Raw genomic sequence first — 19,208 nt, 5'->3', positions numbered from 1 at the left:
CACGTTCTGGAACCTGTATGTGTCCTTGCAAAATATGTAACACTATGTGTGTGTGTGTGTGTGTGTATTTAGAAATAGAAATGTAATTATGTATTATAGATAATCATTTTTTTTCCAACCAACAATGTTTGAAGGATCTGTGTGGCTGTATGTACATTTGGTGCTATGGACTGAAATGTGCCCTCCCCAGATTCCTGTGTTGAAGCCTCAACCCCCAGTGTGAAGGTATTTGGAGATGGAGCCTTGGGAGGTAATAAGGTGTAGAGGAGGTCATGAGGGTGGGGCCCCCATGATGAGATTAGTGCCCTTTTAAGAAGAGACACCAGAGAGCTTGCTCTCTGTTTCAGTGCCCTGTGAGGACACAGCGAGAAGCCAGTTTCTGTTGTTTCAACCACCTAGTATATGATATTTTGTTGTGACACCCTGAGCTAATGCATCTGGTTTAGTGCTTGGTTTATTGCTTCAAGCAGTGAGGTGAAATTAATATCCACCATTAAACCATATTTTCTTATTGATTTCATCAACACAGATCTCTAGATTACGTCCCACTTCCCCAAAATACCATGACACATTCTCATATTTAACTGCTTATTGACTACTGTGAGAATTTCTCTGAGTTACATATCCAGGGGTGAGATTCTTGATTATTTTATTTTAGTTTTATTTCAGATGTATACAGTAGTTAAATGTGAGGCTTTCCATAGTATAGACCTCCTTATGTATTCTACTGTCTTACCCTTTTTCCAAACTTGAACTTGTCCTTTTTTATTAGACTCACTACTCTCTTGCCCCTCCTGCTGGGTGCTGTCAGCTCAGCTGCCGTGCATTACGCGTAACCTTGTCCCGAACATCCTTACCTGTCCTCTGCTGTCCGATTCATCCCGTTCCTCCCTGCCCAGGACAGGATCCATTTACCCATAGGACCTCACCACTGCTCCTCCAGCCTGGCTGACAAGAGCTTAAGGTCACATGAACTTAAGTTCAGAGGCAGGCTTCACTAGTTCCAGCGTCCCTGTGGGTGTGCTAGTCTACTTCCCTCTACTTTGGTTTCTTCATTGGTAAAAATGGCGATAATAAAACCTATCAGATAGTTTGGTGATGGTGAAATGAGATAATGTACAGAAAGCCCTTTGGAGTCTAGCTCACAGTGAGTGGTCAGAAATGGTACCTGTACTGTTTTCTAGTTTTCTAGTTGTTTCTTAGGTCTGAATAGTATCTCATCAGCAAGACTGTGGGTTTCTTCTTCAGGGTGGAGGCTGAGCCTTATGCTTATTTTAACTAGTAAATCTGGCATACAGCTTGGAATATAGTAGATGCTTAAGAAACATGTGTTGGTTTGACCTGAGGTGAGTTTGCGATTGCCTGAAAGGACTTGCTTTATTTTGTTTATTTTTATTTATTTATTTTTTCAAAGAGTGAGTGCACAAACCGTTGTAATACACAATGCGAGGCAGAATGGCATAAGAGCTGAAGGGGCGGTGGGTATGTGCATGGAGCAGCCACAGGAACTCCTCGGAGCCTCCTGAGATTACTTGCTTTAAAAGAGGGAACGGTGTTGGGTGTCTGGGTGGCTCAGTTGGTTAAGCACTGCCTTCAGCTCAGGTTGTCATCCTGGAGCCCGAGGATTGAGTCCGGGGTGGGTGGAGGTGGGGGTCACTGCTTAGTGGGGAGTCTGCTTCTCTCTTTGACCCTCCCCCCCCTCAAGTTCTCCCTCCCTCTCTCATTCTCTTTCTCAAATAAATAAAAGCTTAAAAAAAATAAAAGAGGGAACAGTGTTGAACAATGCTGTGTTACTCCAGCATTCGTTTTAACCAACCCAATTTTTGCTTTGCTTTGGTGATTTGGGATTGGCTTGTGGTAACCGGAACGTGAATGAGTGGCAGGGTTGTAGGGGAGGGGGAGTCAGAGCTTGGTAGCGGTCATGAGAATGGATTCCCCAAGGGACAGAGCCAGGCTGCGGCTCACCATCTTAACCACCGCCTCTGGCCTCCCCGTCATAGCCTTTGAGCTGGGTTGTTCATCTGCCCAGGGCAGCTGTTGTGGCCTTGTCTCCCATGCGTGGGTCTGCTCAGGCCCTTCCTGATTATTCCAGGCTGCCTTCATTTACAAGAGGAAACTGGGTCTTTTCTTTTTCTCTTCTTTCTTTCTAACATTGAGTATTTTATTTTTTATTGTGATTGAGGTGTAATTGACACATTATATTAGTTTGGGGTATACAAATGATTCTGTAGTTGTATATATTGCAAAATGATTAAGTCTAGTTAGCGTCTGTCACCACACATAGATAGAAATTTTTTTTCTTGTGATGAGACCTTTTTTAAATTTAGATTCAATGAGCCAACATATAGTACATTAGTTTCAGATGTAGTGTGCAATAATTCATCAGTTACATACAACGCCCAGTGCTTGATGAGAACTTTTAAGATTTACTCTCTTAGAGACTTTCAAATAATACAGTACGATATGAATTACAGTAACCATGTTATACATTACATCCTAGGACTTATTTTATAACTAGATAATTATTCCTTTTGACCCCCTCACCCATTCTCCCTCCCACCCCCACCTGTGACAACCACCAATCTGTTCTCAGTATCTGTGAGCCTGTGGTGTTTTTTCGTTTGTTTGTTTTTTGTTTTTGTTTTTAAGAGTCTACATATAAATGAGATCAGATGATATTTATCTTTCTCTGTCTCATTTCACTTAGCATAATGCCTTCAAGGTCCATCCATGTTGTCACAAATGGCAAGGTCTCATTCATTTCTTTATGGCTGAATAATTGTGTGTGTGTGTGTATCTTGTCTTTTCTTTATCCATTGATTCATTGGTGGACACTTACGTTTTTATCATGTTTTAGAAGCTATTGTAAATAATGCTGCAGCGAACACATAGGTGTATATAATTTTTTGAGTGATATTTTTATGGATAAATACCCAGAGGACTTGCTGGATTGTGTGGTAGGTAGTTCTGTTTGTAATATTTTTCAGGACTCTCCACACTGTCTTCTCCAGTGGCTGCACCAATTCCCACTCCCACCAACAGGGCATGAGGGTGCCAAGATTTTATTTATTTATTTGACAGAGAGAGATCACAAGTAGACAGAGAGGCAAGCAGAGAGAGAGGGGGAAGCAGGCCCCCTGCTGAGCAGAGAGCCCAATGCGAGGCTCAATCCCAGGACCCCGAGATCATGACCTGAGCCGAAGGCAGAGGCTTTAACCCACTGAGCCACCCCGGCGCCCCACGTCTTGTCTTTTTGAACGGGAGCTGTTCTCACAGGTGTGAGGTGATATCTCACTGGGCTTTTGATTCCCATTTCCCTGATGCTGAGTGACGCTGAGCCATTTGTGTGTCGTCTTTAGAAAAATACCTGTTCAGACCCTCTGCTCATTTTCTCATTGTATTGTTTGTGTTTGTGCTCTTGAGTTGTAGGATTTCTTTATATATTTTGGATGTTAGCCCCTTATCAGATAGAAGATTGGCAAGTATTTCCTGCTGTTCATAGGTTGCCTTGAAATGAGGTCTTTTCAGACCTCTGGTCAGAATTCCCTGAGTCATGCTTTTGCAAAAGACAGTTGCCCTGACCAAAAATGTTAAAACTCCAGCGACCAATTCAGGGAAATGGTTACCCGCAGGCGAGGCAGGGAGAGGAGCAAGAGATGGCTTCGTTGTAATCGGACTTGTTTTATTTATTTATTTATTTTTATTTATTTATTTTTTAAAGATTCTATTTATTTATTTGACAGAGATCACAAGTAGGCAGAGAGGCAGGCAGAGAGAGAGGCGGGGAGGCAGGCTCCCCGCAGAGCAGACAGCCCTATGCGGGGCTCGATCCCGACCGTGACCTGAGCCGAAGGCAGAGGCTCTAACCCACTGAGCCACCCAGGTGCCCCTGTTTTATTTATTTTTTTATTCAGGGCTGCAGATGGATGTTCACCATCTATGATATATAGTACAATAAATATTTATTTACATTTGTTATAGATATATTTATCATTTATATTAAATGATTATATCATTATTAATATTATTAAATATCATTATATTAAATGACATATTAAATATATCATTTATATATTATATATATATCATTTATATTTATCATTTGTTATAGATATATTTATCATTTATATTTATATTTAGTTCCTTGTGCACAGGGGCAAAGGATATTTGCAAACGGACTTGCTAGGCCAGACGGCATCTGCACTTCTCACTTTCCTGGGTATTGCTGGATTTCTTCTCAGAGGGACTCTCCCTTTTACTTCCCTGTGGCAGAGCACGCGAGCTGACGTCAGCCCATATCTTTGCCAACCCTTGGTAGCGTCGTCCAGGCTTCTCTCTCTCTGCCCAGATCCCCAGAAAAGACAGGAGGGGAGTGAGGAAAAGGAAAGGCAAGTTTTTAAAATGAGGATGAGAATGTCAGCTCTGAGGAATTTCCTGTTACATTCATTTTAATGAGGAAAAGATTTTATTTTCTGTGTCGGTGCAAATAACGTTTAGACTTATGTAGGAAAACTGTTACCTTTTCACTGTGAAGTAGAGGATCCCCCCCCACGCCCTCCCCGTTTGCATTCTTGGCAAATAAGTAGAACAGACCAATTAGCAAGCTAATGTTCTAAATGTTCACTTGCAGTAGTCGTTATTTTTAACCATTTTAAATAGCATGGAGCATCGGGTTTATTCTTGATTGCTTTTCAAAGTTTTGAATTTGCTAAAGTGAATTGAACTTAAAAATCCGGATGAAGATGGATCATAATTATTTGCCACTAGAAGGTTCATTTTGTAATGGGAAAAATAAACTGTGGGGGATGTGTTTACCTTTTTTAAAAAAACAAGTAAGGCAAGACATAAAGCGTAACTTTAGCCATTTTATGTTGTGGCTTGCGTTCGCAGGTGGGAAAGGAGAAGTTCCACAAATCTCAACATTGGGGCTTTTGCAACAATGTGAGCATGCTGGTGAGTGAAGATAAACCCGGAATTGGTGGAGAACTGCTTTTTGGGCAAAAGATGAAGCCTAAATATAGTGCATTTCCTAAAGGAATTGGAAGTGATGCGCCATCCTGGGTAGCTTTCGATAAGCAGGTAAGTCCCATGGCACTGGGAAAAATGCAATTGTAAAATGTGACATGTATGATATAGTAAGTATTGGAGAAAATGCGAGCCCTCCATGTAAATGTTCAGGCTCGTTCTTTTGTAAAGACACATTGCAGAAGAAAAATACCCCACGGCTCCTCTTTCTGACCAGGCCCACTGGTTGCAGGACACTGAATGTTTATCTTTCTTGGCTAATGCTTACCAACCTTTCTCCCTTCTCTTCCCCTGGACAGGATAATCTGTCCTCCTATAGACACTGAGAGTCTGGTCAGTGTCGCTGTTGGTTCGTGAGTTGCCATTAATGAAATCATGTTGTTTGATTTGGAACATGCCATTAAATAGCAACAGAAAGATGTCTTCTCTTTTCTGCATACTAATTATGGTTCCCCATCCCTCAGAACCAAAGGGTGATGTGGCATGAATTGTGGAAGTGAATCAGAGAGGCGCCATTGTTAGACAAGAACCTGAACTGAACGTATATGTGTACGTAACACACACATATGATGGCGTATTGATAATTGAAAAAGGTAATCCATTTGAATATCTTAGAAAGGAACTAAGATCAAAGGGAAGAAAACTGCAGGATGACCAATTATTGCCCATAAGACAGCACAATGGATGTGTTGGGTTTATGAGACAACTTTGTATTGCGGCTCACGTTCTGTTTTCCAAAAAGGAACCTGTTATTAGATTATTTAAATTCTGTAATTAAAAAATAATTCAGGACTGTGGGGCACCTGGGTCGCTCAGGTGAGTGTCCGACTCTTGGTTTCGGCTCAGGTTGTGATCTTGGTGTTGTGGGATCGAGCCCTGTGTCAGGCTCTGCGCTGAGCAGGGAGTCTGCCTGGGATTCACTTCTTCTCTCCTCTCCCCCCTCCCCCCAGCTTGAGCTTGTGTGTGATCTCTCTTGCTCTCTCTCTTTCCCTAAAATAAATCTTAACACAAATAATTCAGGACTAGATAAAGAATTCAGACCTTAATACCCTAAGTTTACCAGGTGGTTTTTAGCAGCTTTAGCATGGATTAGTTGGCAATACTTTGGCTCCAATTAAAATGTCTCCAAATTTGATAGAAATGACATATTCTGTGTCATCTGTTTTAGGGTTGATCAATTAGAGCGCATATTTTTTTTTGAAGCCCATTTCTGACACTTATGGAGATCTAACAGACTGCAGGGAAGCTTCTTTCCAGGGAAACCATCTCTACTTTGAACATGGACCATTATTTCTCTCTCTCTGTCTTTAAAAAAAAATTTTTTTTTTAAATTATTTTCAGTACCTGGCCCAATGTTGGACCCGGAGTTCAGAAGCAATTTCTGGGCCAGTTTACATGGCTGGCTCATTCATGGTTAATATCAATCTTATAGGTGTTTGCACATCATCATTCTAGAATATTTAATTTGCAAGGGACAAAGAAAAGATTCTATTTTTACTTTTTGTGTCAAAAAGAGGGTATTGACAATAGTTTAAACTAATCCACTACTGAATAAGTAATGTTGGAGGTGACAATATATTAAACTATTCTCTTGCACTGAAAGTTGAAAATTCATTTTATTTCCTGTTTTTCTCAATATTTAATATGTGCCTTTCAAACCCATTTTGCAGCCCTTTAATTACTTATAAAATTATGTAGAATATTTCATGAAGCTGGAATGATTTTAGCTTCAAACTACTTGAGAAAATGAAGAGCTTGCTCATTTTAGGCCTAACGAAATGCAACATAATTCTTTCAGTTATTTTGTTGGTCAACTTCAATTAAATATTCATTGAGCTTTCAATGAGACACTAAGACTATGAAATATTTACGTGCTCTGATGAGATTGTGAACTACAGCCTGGATCCTGGTTAATACCCAGAGCAAATTATAAAGCGCTTTCCTGTTCGTGGTTCAACAAAACAAGTCAACACCTGTTAATCATTTTTCTTAAAAATGAGACATCTTTAACTCGTTGCCAGTTCTCTAATGACTTTTAATCATAGCGGTATATGCAGGGTTATATTCTCAAACAGTGCAAGATAAAGTAAAGGCAGTTCTTTGGAAAGTGTATCAAACTCTGCTATTTGTCACAGATGCCCTGGTGCCCACCCAGGTCCACGTTAGGGGTGGGGCACCCAGCTCCCCCAGCTGCAGCACGTGCTTTGGCAAACAGCTCACACCCGTAACCCTCCAACGGAGTAGTGTTCTTGGCCGATGGACATTGCATTGCCCAGAGAAACCTGGATGGCTGCACTGGCCCCATCACCGTGAGAGGAGGTGGCAGATGGCTGCCTGATTCATCAAGGGTGAAAAAGCTGAGCTGCTTCAAGGCCAGACAACTCTGTATTGTGGATTTCGGCTCATGGCCCCCTGCGCATCAGGCCCAGGCAAAACCTCACGTGCGATTGCATCCTTGCTTGGCTCATTTCCCTTCCCTTGGGTGCTCCCCTCACTACTTAAAAGTTTCTCCTAAGAAGGTGCCCTTGGGGGCACCTGGGTGGCTTAGTCGGTTGAGCGTCCTACTCTTGGTTTCAGCTCAGGTCATAGTCTCACGGTGCTGGGGAGCACCCCCATGTTGGGCTCTGTGCCCAGCGCAGAGCTGCTTCGCATTCTCATTCCTCTGCCCTCTGCTCCTTCCCTGCTCGCTCATGCTCTCTCTCTCTCTCTCTCTCAAACAAAATCTTAAGAAAGAAAGAAAAGGGTGTGCCTTCCATAAATCACATGCACCTAAATCCCTGTTTCAGGCCTTCCTTCTATGGAGCCCAACCTAAGATGACATTCTGGGTTTTATCCGGAATTCTAGAAGTGACCATAACATTGCTCTGCCCAGGCAGACCATCTGATCACCAGCAGAGAAAAGGTGATTAGCAATCTCCAGGAAGAGCCAGACTTTACCATGCTGCATGGCCCCCATGGCAGACATTTCTAGCTGTTTCTCTTTTATTCACTACCCCCCTTCATTCTTATAGAGGGAACCCCGGTGTTATTGTGGCTGGAGTTGTGCCCACACAACCGAAAAGTGTTCAGCTGCTCAGTCTCCTTGCGGCTAGGGGCTGGTGAAGGGATTCACTTCTGGCCAGTGGTATATGGGTGAAGGTTTACTGGGTAGGGTTCCGGGGAAATCTGGGGTTTTTTTTTCCCTAATTAAAAGAGGCTCCGCTGATAATGTTTCTCCTGCACTTCGCCATATCTGTGTTTTCTTGTCTGGAACAAGGACCTAATTCTGCAGCCATCTTGGCATCATGGAGGCCCTGGGCTGCCTGTCTTTGGACTTCCTGTTCTATGAGAAAAATCAGCCCCCATTTCAGAGGTTCTCCGAACCCAGGGAGGCCTTTGGAAATGTGGGCAGGTGTTTTGGGTTGTCACAGTGATGGGAACTAGGTGGAGGCAAGTGAGGCCCTTAACTTGGGGGCAGAACTCACGGGACACCCGAACCTCAGTGATCAAGCGGTATAGTATTCTAATGAACTATCGTCAAGAATCAAAACGAATGCCAACATTCATGATGACCGAACTAGCAATATTTTAAATGAAGACAGGATCCATGAACTGCCATGCAGGGCCATATAGGAGGCGGAGGCAGAAGGAAAAAAAAAGCCAGTAATACTGATTCCATCTTTATTTACCATTTTTGGAATTTTGATGTGTTTTTTCCCATGGCTTGTTGGCATTCATCTGGATGCTTTAAATGGCCTTGCCCTAGGGCAATGCCCGGTCCGAAGGCGCCTTCCCCTGTTGAGTACAAGTGAGGGGCCAGCTAGTACTGCCATGTGGGGAGGGTCACTCTGGATGGGGGACAACGTCCTCCCTAAGATACCAGTCCTGCTGCCGTTGAGAAACACGGTCCTAACTGGCCCTGGGAGGGTTTATAAGGATGGCCAGTTTTGCATGATACTGCATCCGTGCCCCCCCACCCCCGCGCCCTGAATTCGTTGTATTCACGTGAATACAGGCAGGTGCGTACTCACACCAGTTAATTCGAGCCATCATCCCAGCATGCTAGCGAGGAAGAAGCAGGTGTGGGTGATTGTTCTCACTCTGTAAGTGAGGAGTCGTTGGTAAGAAGTGGGGCAGGGACCAGGAGCCTGAGGCTGTGCGTTGGGAGGTGCTCCTCACGAACGGCCTGTGTGACGGTGGCTTTAGTCACTTTCCCTCTCTGAGCCTCAGTTATCTGGACCTTGATGAAGGCCTCTGCTGGCTAATCTCAAAAGTCCTTTCACTGCTAGCAGTCTGTGCTTCAGACTTTGGTCTTAGTAAGCATAACATTTAGTCTGTGGCTAAAGGCAAATTCCAATTGTTCATCCTAGAACAGAGCCCAGATCTTGGATCTCCCGGCCTTGGGGTTCTTTCTGATGACACCAGGTACCTACATTTTTCGTTGAAATTTGGCATTTACTAGTTTATGATCTGCTGCTGTGCTTACTGTATATGATCTGTCATTAGCTGCTTTCATAAAAAGACTAGTTAAAAATACCCAAATAACTGAATGTTTTTATATGACTTTTATCTGGATGTTAAGTACCATTTCCATTGACTCTATAATTACCCTCTCATTTCTTTTCATTTGGCAGTGGCTCCTAGTTAGCCTAATTTGTTTGCTGTTTTGCAAATGACTCTATTATAGTAAATGGCAGGATAAAGGTTGATCCTATGGGGTACACATGCATTTAAAAATATTATTTCATTTTTTCCATCTATTGTAAACATAATAATTATAATCAGAACTACTGGCCACAGAATTAGAATTTTAATAACTTTGCATTCATTGACATTGGGTTTGTGGTAAGCTGATTATGTAGTACTGTGTGAATCTTTATGCTTTGAGCAATATAAACAAATTTTTAAAACATAATTTGATCTCTTGGGTCACCTTGATTTTTTTAAGAGAGTTAAAAATTTTTTTTAAAGATTTTAATTTATTTGTCAGAGAGAGAGAGAAAGGGAGCACAAGCAGGGAGGGTAGCAGGCAGAGAGGGAGAAGCAGGCTCCCCGGTGAGCAGGGAGCCTGATGCAGGGCTCCATCTCAGGACCCTGGGATCATGACCTCAGCTGAAGGCAGATGCTTAACTGACTGAGCCACCCAGGTGCCCCTAAAACAGTTTTAAAATTTTTATTTATTTTTTGTTGGCGTGTAGTTGAAACACAATGTTTTGTTTCGGGTTTACAACATATATGTTGTAATATATATATTATACATAAAATATATATATGTATAAACTATATGTATTGGGAAGTGATCATCATAATAAATCTAGCTACTATTTGTCACCATACAAAGTTGTACAATATTATTATTATTTTTTAACATTTAATTTTATTTTTTCAGTGTCCCAAGAGTTATAATATTATTAACTATGCTGTACATTGCATCCCCGTGTCTTATTTATTTTATAACTGGATGTTTGTGCCTTTTAACCCACTTTCTTTATTTTGCCCCTCCCTCTCCTCTGTCCCCTCTGGCAACCCCCAGGTTGTTCTTTGTATCTAGGAGTCTGTTTCTGTTTTGTATTGTTTGTTCATTTGTTCTGTTTTTTAGATTCCACATAGAAATGAAGTCATACATGGGACACCTGGGTGGCTCAGTGGGTTTGGGCCTCTGCCTTCAGCTCAGGTCATGATCCCAGGGTCCTGGGATTGAGCCCCACACCGGGCTCTCTGCTTGGCAGGGAGCCTGCTTCCCTCCTCTCTCTCTGCCTGCCTCTCTGCCTACTTGTGATCTCTGTCTGTTAAATAAATAAACAAAAATCTTTAAAAAAAAAAATGAAGTCATACAGTGTTTGTCTTTCTCTGAATTATGTCACTTAGCAGAATGCCCCCTAGGCTCATCCATAGTGTTGCCAATGGCAAGATCTCCTTTTCTATGGATGAATAATATTCCATCGTATATACAGGGCATCTTCTTTTTTTTTTTTAAATGCTGGATTTTTTTAAAAGATTTTATTTATTTATTTGATAGAGATCACAAGTAGGCAGAGAGGCAGGCAGAGAGAGAGAGGGAAGCAGGCTCCCCGCCGAGCAGAGAGCCCGATGCGGGGCTCGATCCCAGGACCCCAGGAGCACGACCTGAGCCGAAGGCAGAGGCCCAAACCCACTGAGCCACCCAGGTGCCCCTACAGGGCATCTTCTTTATCCATTCACCCATTGGTAGACACTTAGTTTGCTTCCATATCCTGACTCTTCTGAGTATTGCTACAGTGAGCACAGGGGTACATATAGCTTTTTGAATTCCTGTTTTCATATTCTTCAGATTAATATTTGGAAGTGGAATTGCTGAATCATATATGGTAGTTCTAGTTTTAATTTTTTGAGATACCTCTATGCTGTTTTTCATAGCGCTGCACCATTTTGCATTCCTACCAACAGTGCACGAGGGTTCCCTTTTCTCCACATCTTCGCCAGCACTTGTTTCTTGTCTTTTTGGTACTAGCTGTTCTGACAGGTGTGATACCTCGCTGTGGTTTTGATCTGTGTCTCCCTGATGATGAGTTAAGTTGAGGATCTTTCGCTGTCTGTGGGTCATTTATATGTCTTTTTTGGAGAATTCTGTTTAGGTCCTCTGCCCAGTTGTATGTTGGATTTTTTAAAAAATAATGAGTTATGTGAGTTTTTTTAAATGTACTTTGGATATTAACTCCTTATCAGTTATATTATTTGTAAGTATCTTCTCTCTTTCAGTAGTTTGGGATTTTGTTTTGTTGATGGTTTTCTTCACTGCGCAAAAGCTTTTTAGTTTTATGTGGTTCTGTTTGTTTATTTTTGCTTTTGTTGCCTTTGTCTGAGGAAACCCATTCAGAAAAATACTGCTCAGACTGATGTCAAAGAACTTACTGCCTATGTTTTCTCCTAGGAGTTTTATGGTTTCTGGTCTTACATTTAAGTCTTTAATGCACTTTGAGTTTATTTTTATATATGGTATAAGAAACTGGTCCAGCTTCATTCTTTTGCATGTAGCTGACCAGTTTCCCAGGCACCATTGGTTGAAAAGACTATCTTTTTCCCATTGGATATTCCTGCCTCCTTTGTTGAAGATTGATTAACTATATACGTGTGGGTTTATTTTTGGATTCTGTTCTCTTCCATTGATCTATGTGTCTATTTTTGTGCCAGTAGTGTACTGATTACTGTAGCTTTGTAGTATAGTTTGAAATCATGGAGCATGATACATCCAGCTTTGTTATTCTTTCTTTTTTTTTTTTAAGATTTTATTTATTTATTTGACAGAGAGAGATCACAGGTAGGCAGAGAGTCAGACAGAGAGAGAGAGGAGGAAGCAGGCTCCCCGCTGAGCAGAGAGCCCGATGCGAGGCTCGATCCCAGGACCCTGAGATCATGACCTGAGCTGAAGACAGAGGCTTCAACCCACTGAGCCACCCAGGCGCCCCTGTTATTCTTTCTCAAGATTGCTTTGGCTAATCAGGGTCTTTGGTGGTTCCATACATATTTTAGGACTATTCTGTTTTTGGGAAAATGTACCATTAGTATTTTGATAGGAATTGCATTGAATCTATATAGGTTGCTTTGGGTAGTATGAACTTTTTAAACAATAGTTATTCGTCCAATTCATGACCCTGTATGTCTTTTCATTTATTTGGGTCTTCTTCAGTTTCTTTCATCCGTGTCTTATAGTTTTCAGGGTATGGGTCTTTTACCTCCTAGGTTAAATTTATTCCTAAGTATTTTTTAATTAAGTTTTAACTTTAATTCCAGTATAGTTAACATATAGTATTATATTCATTTCAGGTGTACAATGTAGTGATTTAACAATTCTATACATTACTCAGTGTTCATCACGATGAGTGTGCCTTTTTTTTTTTTTTTAAAGTAGTCTCCAGGCCCAGTGTGGAGCTCAGTGCTGTGGGGGTTGAACTCATAACCCTGAGATGAAGACCTGAGTTAAGATCAAGAGTCGGACACTTAACCGACTAAGCCACCCAGGCACCCCATGATGAGTGTACTCCTTAATCCCCAGGGTTTTCTATGTAAAATATAATGTTGTCTGCAAATGGTAGCAGTTTAAATTCTTCATATCCAATTTGGATGCCTTTTATTTCTTTTTCTTGCCCACTTGCTCCAGCTAGGATTTGTTACTATGTTGAATAGAAGAGGCAAGAGTGAGCATCCTTGTGTTGCTACTGATCTTAGAGGAAAAGCTTTCAGCTTTTCACCATTGGATATGTTAGTAGTGGGTTCATCATATATGTATGGCCTTTAATATGGTGTATCATGTTGATTGATTTGTGGATACTGAACCATCCTTGCATTCCTGGGCAAAATTCCACTTGATCATAGTGTATGGTCCTTTTAATGTATTACTGAATTCTGTTTGCTGATATTTTGTTGAAATTTTTTCATTTTTTTGTTTATCAGGGATATTGCCTGTAATTTTTCTTTCGTGTGTGTGTGTGTGTGTGTGTGTGTGTGTGTGTGTCTTTGGTTTTGGTATTAGGGTAATGCTAGCCTGATAGAATGAGTTTGGAAATGTTTCTTCACATTTTTGAGATAGTTTGAGGATAGGTATTTACTCTTCCTTAAAGATTTTTTTTTTTAAATTCATTTATTTGAGACACAGTGTGTGAGAGAGAGAGAACATGAGCAAGAGGTAGGGGCAGAGGGAGAGGGAGAGAGAGAAACAGACTTCTTGCTGAGCAGGGAGCCTGATGCTGGACCCTCGGATCTTGACCTGAGCTGAAGGCAGATGCTTAACAGACTGAGCTACCAGGTGCCCCTTAACTCTTCTTTAAATGTTTGGTAGAATTAACCTGGGAAGCCATGTGATCCTGGACTTCTGTTTGTTGGGAGTTTTTGTTTGTTTGTTTTTTACTGATTCAATTTGATTACTAGTAATTGGCCTGTTCAAGTTTTTCTATTTCTTTTTGATTCAGTCTTAGAAAATTGTATGTTTTAGGAATTTATGTGTTTCTTCTAAGTTTTCCCACTTGTTGGCATAAAATTGTTTGTAGTAGTCTCCTATGATCCTTTGTATTTCTGTGTATACTTCTCTTCTATTTGTTTTATTTATTTGGGTCCTCTTTCTTTTTTTCTTGCTGAGTCTGGTTGAAGATTAATCAATGTTGTTTATCTTTTCAGTAAATCAGCTCATAGTTTCAGTATTCCTTTCTGTTGTTCTTTTTAGTCTGTATTTCATTTATTTCAGCTCTGATCTTTATTATTTCCTGCCTTCTGTTTCCTGTTAGTCTTTGTTTTAAAGTTTATTTTCTCTGATACAAGTATTGTTACCCCAGCTTCACATTTCCATTTGCACGGAATATCTTTTTTCCATCCCTTCACTTTTGGTCTGTGTCTTTAGATCTGGAGGGACTCTTTTGTGGGCAACATATATATGGATATTCTTTTTTTATTCATTTAGCCACCCTATGTCTTCTGATTGGAACAGAATAAATTTAAGTAATTATTGACAGGTATGTATTTACTGCTATTTTGTTGATTTTGTTTTTGTTTTTGTTTTTACAGCTCTCTTCTATTTCTTCTTTTTTTACTCTCCTCCCTTGTGGCTTGGGGACTTTCCTTAGTGTTTTGTTTGAATTCCTTTCTCTTTATTTTTTTGTGTATCTATTATAGATATTTGGTTTGTGGTGGCCATGTGGTTTGTATATAACAATCCTATGTATATAGCCATCTATTTTAAGCTGGTGGTGAATAAGTTTAAGCGTGTTCTAAAAGCACCACATTTTTATGGCTCCCATGTTTTATATTTCTGATATCATATTTTATATCATATTATTTTGTGTATCCCTTGACTAATTATTGTAGGTTTAGATAATTTTACTACTTTTCTCTTTTAACCTTCATACTAGCTATGTAGTTGATTGATCTATGACTTTTATTATATGTTTCCCTTAACCAGTGAGATTTTTTCCTTTCATAATTTTCTTATTTCTAGTTATGGCTTTTTCTATTTAAAGATTTTAAAAATTAATTTATTTGTCAGAGAGTGAGAGAGAGAGCACAAGCAGAGAGAGCAGCAGGCAGAGGCAGAGGGAGAAGCAGGTTCCTCACCGAGCAAGTAGCCCAATGCGGGATTTGATTCCAGGACCCTGGGATCATGACCTGAGCTGAAGGGAGATGCTTAACTGACTGAACCATCCAGGCACCCCTCTTTTCTATTCAAAGTCGTTTTAACATCTCTTGTAAGGCTTGTTTGGTGTTGTGAACTCCTTTAGCTTTTGCTTGTCCAGGAAATTCTTCATCTCCTTCAATTCTGAGTGATAAACTTGCTGGGTAAAGTATTCTTAATTGTTAAGTTTTTCCTTTCCCCAATTTGAGTATATCATGCTACTGCCCTCTTCCAGGTAAAGATTCTGCTGAAAAGTCAGTTGATGCTCGTATGGGGTTCCCTTGTGTGTAGTTTGTTTCCTCTTGCTGCTTCTAAGATTCTCACTTTATCTTCACCTGTTCACACTTTGATTACAATGCATCCCGATGTGGATCTCTTTGGGTTCATTTTGTTTAGGACTGTCTGTGCTTTCTGGACTTGGATATCTATTTTCTTTGCCAGTTTGGGAAATTGGCAGCCATTATTTCCTCAAATAGGATTTTTGTCCCTTTCTTTCTCTTTTCTCCTTCTGGGACCCCTAGAATGCGAATGTTATTAGTACACTTGGTGTTGTCCCAGAGGTCTCTTAAACTATCCTTATGTAAACTAATTTATGGGCTGCTCTGATGGGATGATTTCTACTTTGTCTTCTAGATTGCTGAGCCATTCTTCTGCGTCCTCTAATCTGCTGTTGATTCTGTTGAGCGTATTTGCATGCTTTGTGTACCCTCTTGTCGTGGCTGGGTTGTGATTGTTTGAGACTTGCTGGTGTGTGGGGCTGGCTACCAGGCCCAGCTGGGACAGCTATGGAAGCACTGGTGGGTGGGGCTGGCCCCCTGAGGTGAAGGCACTGGGGAGGGGCTCCATAGCCTGCCAACTGTGCCTGCTGGGAGTGGTGGGATGGGAACCGGTTGGGGGGAACTTTGGTGTAGGCTAAGTACACCCATAGATGGTGACAGGGTGGGGTGCTGCTTGGAATGGGTTCCTGGCCAGGGCAGGCGAGTCGAATGGGGTGAGTCTGCAGTGGAATGTGGTGGAGGGAGTGGCGCTAGCACAGCAGATGGAGAGGTAAAAGATAGTACCCACAAGGGCCTGGCCTGCTAGGTAGAAGGGAAGTAACAACAACAACAACAAAAAATGGTGTTTTCCACTGCTTGTGTTCCCAGGGAATGTTCTAACAGATCCCTGCCCCGCAGGACACACCCTACAATTAGTCAGTGGCTCTTCATTAGTCATCTTGGTGCTCTTCTTTTTTTCTTTTTTTTAACGGTTTTTCCTTATTTAAGAGAGAGAGAGCAGAGAGAGTGACAGAGTACACAAGTTGGGGGACGGGGCAGAGGGAGAGGGAGAAGCAGACTCCCCACTGAGCGGGGAGCCCGACTCAGGGCTCAATCCCAGGACCCTAAGATCATGAGCTGAGCTGAAGGCAGATGCTTAAGTGAGATTGTACCTGCTCCTTTAAGAGCAGTCTCTGTTCATTTCTGCCCTCCAGGCTCTCCTGGACATAAGCCCCACTGGTTTTCGAAGCCAGATATTATGGAGACACATTTTCAAGTTCAGGTCCCCTGGGCAGTGGAGCCTAATGAGGGGCTTGGACTCTTTGTTCCTGGGGGCACGCCTCTGTGGTTGTGACAATGCTTCCACTTATGGGTAACTGTGCTGTCAGTGTGGGTTCTGACTGACCTGCATCTCTGCCCTTCCTTCCTTCCTTCCTTCCAAGATTTTATTTATTTATTTGACAGGGAGAGACAGTGAAAGAGGGAACACAAGCAGGGGGAGCAGGAGAGGGAGAAGCAGACTTCCTGCCAGGCAGGGAGCCTGATACAGGGCTCGATCCCAGGACCCCGGGATCATGACCCGAGCTGAAGGCAGATGCTTAATGATCGAACCACCCAGGCACCCCTCCTCCTATCTTTCTTGATGTGGCCTTTTCTCTCTGTCTTTTGTTGTGTATGATCTGTTCTGCTTGTCTTCAGTTTGTTCACAGCGATAGTTGTTCTACATGTAGTTGTAGATTCTGGTGTGTCTGTGGGAGGAATCTTCTTACTCTGCCATCTTGATATACTGTCTCTTGATTCTGTTTTTAATGGGACAAGTTGGTTTATTACTCATTGTAATACCCTGAGTAACTGTAGGATGTCTTAAGTAAGCAGATGTTAGAAAAGACTTACTATAGGATTTGGGTTTGTGTTAGTTAATTTGGGGGAGGGCTTAAGGAAGTGGGGTCTTGCTCTGAATTGGGTGCTGTCAGGAAGCAGTGTACTTGTATGATTGTGTATCTTAATAAATTTGATTTATAGTGACAGCAGGCCACATTGTGGCTACAGATGTCATTGGAGGTGAAGAAGCCCCTACTGCTATGATCTAGGAGAGGAGGTTGTTTGGCCTTTTGTCGTTTGGAGAGTGTTCATGTTCTGCCTGTATTCACATGTGATTATGGAGTGGAATTGTTTCTGTCTTCATCCATCACCAGACAAAGAGTGGCCTTGTCTGAGGTTGGTGTCTTCTGAAAAGTGTTCTCTGAAAGTGTCCATGTGCTGCAGGATGACACAAGGCCTAGCTGTGGCTGCCGGCCCAGCCCATAGCAGCACCAAAGCCAGTGCACGCTGCCCGGCTGGCTCCTAGATGTCAGGGGCTGATTTTTCCTGCTCATCCAGCACCAGGCAAAAGTTTTCATTTTCCTACAGGGTGATCAAGGAGCGACCAAACACATTAGAATTTCATATGATTAGCAAAGAACAACACATGAATACCAATTATGGAAGTTTTGCCTAAAGCCAATTAGGAATGTTATAACCTATCATTTAGAGTCTATAAAAACAAAATGTAATTCTGTTTTAAAAAATAACTAGAAAATGTGTTAGATATTATACCTGTAAACCATACCCCAAATTTCGAATGAAAAATTTTCAGTGGGTTTATGTAATTTTCAGATTATCTGAATCCTGTTAGAATCATTCCATAAAGGACATCAATATGTATCATTATAGCACAATATGATTATAATACATTGTAATTTAAATCCCATGCTTTATATCATGATTACATTAATCTTCAGCCATTCTTAGAAAAGAAATTAAAAGGCTTGTCTGAAATCAAACATGTCCTATCCCAAATTTCCAACTACGTATTCTCATTTATCATTAAGTGTAAAACACAAAATTACATCCTTTACATTTATGTTAAAGTGATAGTTACACATTTCATCATACACTATGGATTTCTCTAATCTTTTGAAATTCAAAAGACAGTCAATAAAAAAAATCCAAATTTGGAATAAATGGTTTTGGAATAAAAACAATGAGATTCACAAATGTTTCTCTTACTAACGAAGAGAGAGTTCTTTTCCCCTCCTCTTTTTTAAAAGCTAAAATAAAATTACTCATGATTTATACTAGTAATAACTAATTATTTATAATAATTTAGTTATAGATAAGATTATAATAGATAGATATAATAGATAGATATCTTATAGATATAGATTTAGTTTAGATAAAATTTTAAGACCATCCCCTCAGGCCTAAACTTTTTATCTGTAATTAGGCCTGTGGCTTGTTCTCATTAGCACAAAGTTAGAATTGTCTTTTTGAGCTTAAACTTGGAGTGAATTACTACACACACATTATAATGGCTGTAGTTTAAAAGGACTGGCAATAGCAAGTGTTGGCAAAAATGTGGAGAAACAGGGAGGCTGGGTGACTCAGTGTTAAGCATACACCTTGGGCTCAGGTCATGATCCCAGGGTCCTGGGATTGAGCCCCACCTCGGGCTCCCTGCTTCTCCCTCTCCCACACCTCCTGCTTGTGTTCCCTCTCTTGCTGTGTCTCTCCCTGTCAAATAAATAAAAAAATCTTTAAAAAAATGTGGAGAAACTGGAACTTTCATACATACCTGGTAGAAATGTAAAATGATAATGCCATTTTGAAACACAGTTTGGCAGTTTCTTAAATAGTTAAACATAGACTTACCATGTGACTCCATAATTCCTTTCCTACATATCTTTCTTTTTTTTTTTTTAATTTTATTTATTTATTTGACAAAGAGAAATATCACGCAGGCTCTCTGCTAAGCAGAGAGCCCAATGCGG

General features: G+C 41.0%; 1 protein-coding gene across 2 annotated transcripts in view; it reads left to right on the top strand.

The window, feature by feature from the left end:
• The window catches only part of EFHC2 (EF-hand domain containing 2), a 186,538-nt gene that overhangs the window by 23,981 nt on the left and 143,349 nt on the right, over window positions 1-19,208 (top strand). For both annotated transcript variants that reach the window (XM_080795161.1, XM_080795162.1), the window contains exon 2: window positions 4,891-5,079. In XM_080795161.1, coding sequence (XP_080651287.1) covers window positions 4,891-5,079 — 189 coding nt within the window. The remainder of the gene's footprint in view (window positions 1-4,890; window positions 5,080-19,208) is intronic.

The sequence above is a fragment of the Martes martes genome (assembly GCF_963455335.1).
Source record: "Martes martes genome assembly, chromosome: X".
Lineage (NCBI taxonomy): Eukaryota > Metazoa > Chordata > Mammalia > Carnivora > Mustelidae > Martes > Martes martes.
The sequence above is the reverse complement of the archived record's forward strand: the minus strand, read 5'-3'. Positions and strand labels throughout refer to the sequence as shown.